Here is a 9,030-nt window from a genome sequence, read left to right on the forward strand (position 1 = left end):
ATATTGTGCGCCGTTTTTGCTGTATTTAATTACAGACAAGCAAACAAACAATCTCAGAGTTTTAGTAGTATATAGATTTTTCTAAATTTCTTTGCATGTAGTTGCAATATTTTTGTCAACATGACTGTCTCAAGTTTGTAAGTGCCGATTCTGAAAGCAACGTGCTGCAACCTTCGTTCTTAAGCTAGCATGTGTGCATTTCTGTATGGACTTCATGGAAGGTTGCCTATTCAAAAAGGCAATACAGGAACCCATACAACTGGCTTCACTTAAGATTGCATGTAGACCACTGATTGAAGCATGTATACAGTGGATTTGTGGGAAACCTGACTTTACAAGTTTTGTCAAGCTATTTAAGTGTGATATGTTCTTAGTTCTTTCTCTTTCCTGTGCTCATGATTTTCTTCATCCCAGCAACCAGAAGTTACATAAGAAGCCAGGCTTGTTTTATTAACCTAACAGTGTTTGTTAAATAAAGAATTTTGTGTTCAAAACCACACTTGTGTTTGCCTGTTTTCCTCAACTGTAAGCGTTCAATTATTTACTTAACAGTTCTGAACCTGTGATTTCCAGAGACTTTTTTTGCAGGACACCATTGTACCTGAATATTAAACCATGTTTATTTCTCAATGTTTTCTTAACTAATCACTTATCTTCAATAAACATAACATCTCAGTATTTCAAGCCAAATTCTTTATTAACCTTCTACACATGCACTAGTCACATATTAGGAGGTTTCAGTCACCACCTAAAGTGCTAGACTTACTCCATCTTAAACAATATCATAAAAATAAGAGTAACAACAGACAGAAATAAGCAGAACTAAGTTATTCAACAACAAAAATCCATCCAGATTGTCAATTCAAAATGCACACAGTCCCTTGTAGTAGACACACAAGAGATGAAAGCAAAATTATTTTCAATATCATAAAATAGCAATTGGCTGAAACATGTTTATCCTTGTAGCATCTGTATCTGGGGATCATGAAAAACGTGGTACATCAGGTAAGTATGAAAAAATAACCAAGTCAAACAAATCTGGCAAAATGTGTTATTTTACATAATTTATACAGTATATTTTAATTGGTCTTGCTGTGTTGGAGGAAAACTCCTTTACTGCACTTCAAGAAGACTGCTATGTACTAACCAGGCTGTCAGAGCAACATAACACTAAGTCATGCTGACTTATATGCAAGAGTGTGAGTTTATTCATGATATTTATATTGGCAAATGTCCACCAACATATGCTACAAAACTTTAATCAGTACTCAGAAGGGAAGGACCACAAAGTCTTTTCAGAGTATTGGTTCATCAGAATTTCTAGTCACGATTATCAGATAAATATATCTGTAAATTTTTGTAGAACTATATTTAATAACAACCTCAACCATCCTAGCTGTGTACCTAGTGAATTTCATGCACTCTGCCCTGCAAATTTATGCTACAACTCAGGTAGGTAGATCAAGCAATTATTTCAAAACATCAAACTAACATCTTGTCATCAAATATTTCTCATTAAATCAGAAAGTAAGAGTTGTAATGCTCCTTAAGTAGTTTATTTTTCAACCATCTTAACTGTACAATAGTTAAATTTGTTATCACATAATGTTTAATATATACACCCTATCATTTAATAGCTCAAAATGTAAGATTTACAACTCCCTTTTAACAAACAGTATACTGAATAACCCACTGTTCTAACTGCACAATAACCAAGTTGCTATCACATGATGTACTGCATACACATCCTACCAATGAAACACAAGTTGATATTGTGGGATGTTAACAATGCCACTTCCTTTCAGTCATTTATTTTTCAATCAACTGAATAACCTAACTGCTGGTGAAGAAGATAATTCCAGCCATAACAAATAGGAGATTGACATAGGCATCTCAACCTATTATCAAAGCAGACTGACAGCTCCTTCACTGGCATTATCTCATCTGACTCCTCACAAACAGCCAGTATTCCTCATCATCAACTAAGATCAAATGACACAGTGCTCTTATCATCAGTCAACCTGCTCATCCACCTCTCATTCTTGGAGTAACCAGTTCTTTATTGGTTCATCAGTGATTTACAATTAAGCTTGTCAATGTATTCATTGCTCATGTGATTGTTTGTCACCCATGATTCACTTCATTGAGTTCTCAACAGAAAAGATACATACCAGTCCATCCAGAACTGAGTTGTTTTCTTGCCACAGGTATGTACCATAATCATTCCCAGTAACCAGGATTGATTTTTGTTTCATTACTGTTCTGTCCTAATGTTTCTATTGATGTACAGCCACTTTACACATTCTCTGTAACCAAAATTTGTGTCAACTGTTGCAGAATACAGCCATTCTACATATTCATGTGGACACTACTGTACATTACACTGGGTAAAAGGCCATATGTTACATCTATTAGTAGCTGTACTTCTTATTCAAATGTTATAATTTTCTTATACTGAGAATGTATTTCCGATAGGTGCTTCCCTCCTCTCACGAGATTAGGTTTTCCCATTTTGTACTGACCTCTATATGTCTCTCATGCATAATAACTCTACCAATAGGAGAGCACTACTATCACATGATGTATGTGACTTCCTCTATATGCCACTAGAGGAAGTCACATTTGAGTTTGGCAGATAACAGAAGTACCTATTGGAAATACATTGTCAGTATAGGAAAGTTATAACTTCTGATATGGTACTTCCCTCTTCTCAAAAGATTAATTAGAATCCCACATTGAAAAGGAGGAGGGACTGGTGTGAGGGAAGAACAGACATACCCCCAAAAAGCATCCAAAGGATACTTCTGTAGATGAGAGAAACAGATCAAATGATCTGAAGAGGGGCACTGCACCACTTCTGAACTAGGTATCTTCTTGCCATTAACAGTCAGGAACAAACATGGCAGAAAAGAAAGGGAGCACGTCTGAATGGGAGACGATAAGTCAGGAAAGTGATCCCAACTGGATGCGTCACGTGATAGTAGTGTTCTCCTATTGGTGGAGAGATGATGCATGATGATTTGCATGAGAGACATATTGAAGGCTTGTGGCATGCATCATAAAAAAGTTTGCATATAGAGGGCAGCACAAAACATCAGGATTTTACGAGATTATTCATTGGTTTCCTTATGACTCACACGAGCAGTCTTGTAACATCATTGTCCAATGTGAAATCATACCTTCCAAATTTTTGAAGTGTGTTTGTCATTTCAATGATGCATGGTCCTCTTAAATGTTAAACTCTCTACAAGTAGTGGAGGTAATAGCAGGTAAATACACACAGTACCATGTAATCTAAAGTAAAGTTTAGATATAAAATAAAATAACAGAAACTTTTACAGTAGCCAGGTTCTTATTTTAGTAATTATGATGTTTCAACACATAGTGCTGAGTGATCATCAGGTAAAGTTACTTATATTTTGAATTAATTATTCAGTTCAGTAGGTTCCTCACTAAACATAAAAGTTTAGATCTAAAATTACAGAAGAAGAATTTTATAGGAAACAAATTAGACACTCTCAAGTGTCTTCTTCAGTCCAACTTTTGTTTATGAAATAAACACCCATAGATTATACTGGATATTACAATTTGTTTCAAGGCATCAGATGTCAGAAATGGGCTCAATATAAAGTGTCTTCAGAGGTGTTAAAATTTGTCAATCCTTGGATTAGCAAGCTTTCCACAGTTATTCGTTTGACATAATTTCTAGCATTATTAAATTCTTTTGTCTGATTTCCAGTTGACTTGATGATCAAGATTCTTGGAGTGCAACAAGTATTATGTAGAATAAGGGAGGCAAAATATTACTCTATTTGGTTTGATTGCACACCAGATGGGTCCCACAAAGAACAAGTGAGTGAAATCATTTGATATGTTAGAATAAAAAATGGCCAGTGCTCAATTGAAGAAAGTTCTGTCCATTTTATTAGAAGTCATGAAAAAGCAGGTCATAGTCTTGCCACAGAAAAATTTAAAAATGATGATTTGCAAGTAAAATATTGGAGAGGACAAGGCTAGGACAATGGCAGGCATTTACCATGGAGTGCAAGTATATATAAACCAAATTAATGAATTAACTAGATTTGTTCCATGTGCAGACCATACGCTTAATCATGTGAAGGTACATGCCATTAAAGTGTCACCAATCATGGTTACATTCTTTGGTATGCTTCAAAGGATTTTCACATACTTTTTTGTGATCAACATTAAAATGGGAAAAAACTAGTCTTGGTGGTGACTATTTCATTGAAAAGACACTGTGCAACTCAATAGTCTGCAAAGAGACAAGCAGTGACCCCCACTTTATCAACAAATTGGAGTTGTTGATTGGGTTTGAAATGTTGAATGATCCTAGTCTGAATGCTGAAAAACTATCAGGTGCCTAAAACCTTCTCAAGCAAATAGATCTTAAGTTTGTCTGGCTGTTGGATATGTGGTGTAATAAATTTACATGTACTGATAGAATCAACATTAGTTTGCAAACTAAATATTTGTCAGTCAATGTTGTTTCAAAAGTGCTGAAAGGTCTGATGCACCTATTACAAAAATGCACAACAAAGTAGTTGGATGATTACCAAAATTTCAAAGAAGACATCAAAGCAACTTGACATCAAACTAGGCTTCACTGAGAAGAGGAAGCGAAAGGTGAAGCATATGACCTCAGAAATGGTTAAAGATGAAGTGCATCTGTTGACAACTGAGAAGGAATTTGAAAGAGAATACAACACTGTGTTTGACAGTATTATAACACAAATTCAATGGCTCTTTCAAAAAAATGTTAAAACCGTCACCTGAAGTTGATTTTATCACTGTAATTACTTGTCAACTATGCCTGTAGAACACCTCAAGAAATGTGCAGCAGATATTTTGTTAAAATACTGTACAGATTTTGAAGCTATTGAATTTTCCTCAGAAGTAGAAAGTTTCAAATGCCAAGTGTATGTGTTGTTGTCAAGTTTAGGTACAGCTTCTCTGATAAACCTGTTACAATTAATTCATTCTTATTCCCATCAAGACATCTATCCCAACATCAATATTGCAGTGAAAGTTACTTCATGAGAATGTAGTTTTAGTAAATTAAAAATACTAAAAATTTATCTTCTATCAGCTATGGGACAAGAATGCTTATTTCAATTTATGGATAATATCTATTAACTTTGAACTAGCAAATTCTTTAAACTATGACAATGTAATTTGTAAATTTGCATCACTGAAGATAAGAAGATTGCAAATCTTGGAGATTTTAAAGAGGTATAATATATATATGTGTGTGTGTGTGTTCATGCAATGTATAAATAAATTTTTTTAATTATACTTTGTAATAATCATAATAGTTTATATAATGTATTGTAAATATTTAGAATAATAAGATTTTTTTTGGGTGCCACATTTATACGTCACACAGAGCATCATCAAACACTGGTATGCCCTTTTTTTTGGGTGCCACATTTATACGTCACACAGAGCAACGTCAAACACTGGTATGCCCTTTTTTTTGGGTGCCACATTTATACGTCACACAGAGCATCGTCAAACATTGGTATGCCCTGTTTAAATCATTTCTCTCCTTTGGCCAAATAGAAAATGTCATCTACATATCAGAACCAAGGGATTTCCTTTGTATTCAAATCCACTGTAGGAAGTAATTAGTTTTCAAAATTGTCCAAAAACATGTTACATAGAATTGGGTAATAAGTTGTGTGTGTATATGTGTGTTTCACAAACAAAAGTTGGACTGAACAGGACACATGAAAGTGTCAAATCTTGTTTCCGTAAATCTAAACTTTTATTTTAATGAGGGGAAATATTTGGCAGATACTACAAATGTAAGTTGTTCCTTCTCTGTCATAAATTATAGGCACTCAGGAGCAATTAACATGTGTCTTTCATACAGAATTAATCATTCTATATTGTCCTCTGTTTGTTACAAAACTGTGCCAATTCCACTATTATTGGCAGCAGTGTCCAAGATGAATGAACAATCTTAACATTGGTGTTTTGACTAAAGTGAGCTTCAAGGACTTGTATGCATCTTCACATTCCAATACCCACACAAAGAACACATTAGACTTAGTGCAGACACTGGTCATGAGAAATTGGTCACAAATCATTGATAATATGATGCAAAACTTGGGAATTTCTCGTTTGTTAGAAGGCAATCTTTGCAGGATCTTAAAGAGCCTAAACACGATATAAAGAAATTGAAAAAGTAATCTTTATTCGAAGCAATGTAAGAGATGAGTAGACAGAACAAAAAGCACCGCCATGTATTTGGCCATAGATCAGCTTAGACTGTGTTGAAGACAAAAGATGGACTGTTTCAGACAGGAAACATGCCTTATATATACAGTTCTATAATGCAGACCCTTTTAGTATGCTTGTTTTACTCCCACGTCACTGATGATAATTCCACTTTTTGACAGCCATATCTTCTATCTGACTACCAATCGTTTGCATTTTGTTATTTCTACTATAAAGAAGTATTTACTATTTTTAAGTTCTCAAAATAACAAGAATTAAAATTTGGCAAACTACATAAAACTTTCACTTTTCATTAACAAAAGAGCATCAAGTGAATAACATCAACAATTAATATTTAATATTTTAGGCCTTTAATGTAAAAAATATGCAGTATGTAAAGAAAAACTTGTAAAACATATTACTTGGATGGATTTGATGATTTTATAATAATATACTAGCTATGATTAATTTGAACAAACAATTAGCTATTTGTGACACTCATTAATTTCCTTTATTAACAGAAAAATTCAAACATACAAAAGTATTCCTTATATACAGGATATAATTAAATACAATGTTTATACATGTCCTTTGTACCGATGAAATTTGTGATAATCATCATGCAACACTTTAAATATCTCCTTTGCTCCTGATGATAAAGTAGCTTGAAGCATGGACAAACTGTGTGAACTACACACATCCAGAACTCGAAAAATGCCTAATACAATGGATTTCTACAAGTATAAAAAAGCATAAACTAAAATAACAACATTATTTAATAGATTACACAACTATGGTGAAATGAAAAGCATAGCACTGTTATTAAAAATGTTGTATTTATGTATACTTATTTGTTATCTGTTATTATAATAAGTTTTAATAAAAGTTTTTCAAAGTTATCTTGAAGAAAGGTGTAAAGTTACTTGTTCCACTATACATATGACACATAATAATCTGAAACTATGTAATAAAGTAAGACAAATTATTAAACAACAGTACCATAAAGAAACATATATGTACTTGACAGTTTGGAAATTGCTTATAATAAGTACTGGATGAAAGAATATTTTAGTTGAAAAATAAAAACAAAACTGGTGTTCATTATTAGATATCATACAAACACAAACAGTGCCTGAATAGAATGAAAAATAGTTTAGTTCTAAACTTCTAGTTCAACAGTTAATAGAAATTAAACTTACACCTAATTATAAATTATGTCACCATAAAAATGCTTCTTTATATGAGCATTTTTACAACATAATAAGACAAATCCATATGGTTGCATACTAAATAAAAAAATGGGATGAGTGTTAAACATCAAGACAGAAATGTACATGGATGTACTTTTACAAATGGAAGTAGCTTTTGTCATAAACAAACTACAATTGAAACACAAACATAAGAGACAAGAAAAACGAACATTTTGAGGAAATCCAAATACTCCTATTCCTTGAGTCAATTAACTGGTCTTACCTTTAAAACTGGATGAATTGTAACCTTCTGAGCTTCAGAGACATAATCAGCAACAAGATAGGGGGCCAATTTAGACAGTTCCATTTTCTGAGCTGACAAAAGTGTGAGAAGTCTAAGTAATAAAACAGAATATTTCAATTAATAAACATTAATTAGATATGTCTTTTCTTATCAATTAGTTTACCACAACATATATACAATAATAAATATAGTACTTAAGTTTTATCATATGTGCAACATTAAAATTTTTATCAATTAAAAACTTTGAAAGAGAAGTCTTGCCATTCCCCTTGATGAAGAAAGTCACTGAGGATAGTTTATAATATTGTTACTTCCTGTCAATCTTATGGTTAACTTTATCAACTAGTATATTCTTATATCTGAAACTACATTAATCAGATAATTTGAGCTACTAATCCTTCATTTAAAATATCTTAATCTTGTGACATTTAAAACAAAAACAGGAACTTATATTAATTATAAACAAGATTACGACACTTATGATATACAACACTGTTTATTGACAAAAAGGGGACATGGATAAACGTTTCAGAATTCTATCAGATTCCACCCTCAGTATCTAAAGCAGAATAAAATGAATTTACATCAGTCTTTATACATTTTCAAAGTACAGTTGCTAAATATAACGATAATTAAACAAATAAAACACTAAACAGTAATCATGGGGAGAAACTTACAGCAAGAAAACACAACGGAAAAAAAAAACTCACAAATCCAATTAAGATACCAATTGTACCTAAATTTACTATATACTCGTGTCTTCCCTATACTGGTAAACAAAGCTTAAATTGAAAAAAACAACTTAAACGCATACTTGGTCGTTACTACCCTCAAGTTGATTTAAGATTATTTTTTAAATCCACATCACGCATAAAAAATTTCTTCCCTACTAAAGATCTCCTCCCCATTCCTTATTGTTCTTGGCTTGCCTATCTTTACACGTGTGGAGACTGTAAGGCCTCCTATATTGGCAAAACCAAACGCCATTTAAAAGTCAGAGCCTATGAACATATGGGAATTTCCATTAAAACGCAAAAAAAATTGAATAACCCCTGTGTTTCCTCTATACGCCAACACAGTGAAGAAACAGGACATCAACCTATACTATCAAATTTCTCTATCCTCTGCAAGTCTAACACTGATCTGGAATTATTGATCAAAGAAACCCTCCACATCAAGCAGCACTCTCCAACACTGAACAACATGCAGTCTTCATTTAAATTATACATTTTTTAATATGTTCGTATTACTGATTTTTCGTTTTTTTTTCTTTTCGTTGTTGTTCTTTTCGTTGTT

The 9,030-nt window shown here is 32.8% G+C and overlaps 1 protein-coding gene across 1 annotated transcript in view; it reads right to left on the reverse strand.

Annotated features, from left to right (window-relative positions):
- Positions 1-6,726: 6,726 nt before the first annotated feature.
- The window catches only part of LOC106466801 (unhealthy ribosome biogenesis protein 2 homolog), a 71,297-nt gene continuing 68,993 nt past the window's right edge, over positions 6,727-9,030 (reverse strand). The window contains exons 27-28 of the mRNA XM_022394884.1: positions 7,714-7,825; positions 6,727-6,974 (exon numbers count right to left, since the gene is read on the reverse strand). Of these exons, the coding sequence (XP_022250592.1) occupies positions 6,819-6,974; positions 7,714-7,825 (268 nt within the window). The 3' untranslated portion in view covers positions 6,727-6,818. The remainder of the gene's footprint in view (positions 6,975-7,713; positions 7,826-9,030) is intronic.

The sequence above is a fragment of the Limulus polyphemus genome, unplaced genomic scaffold (genome assembly GCF_000517525.1).
Source record: "Limulus polyphemus unplaced genomic scaffold, Limulus_polyphemus-2.1.2 Scaffold2384, whole genome shotgun sequence".
NCBI lineage: Eukaryota > Metazoa > Arthropoda > Merostomata > Xiphosura > Limulidae > Limulus > Limulus polyphemus.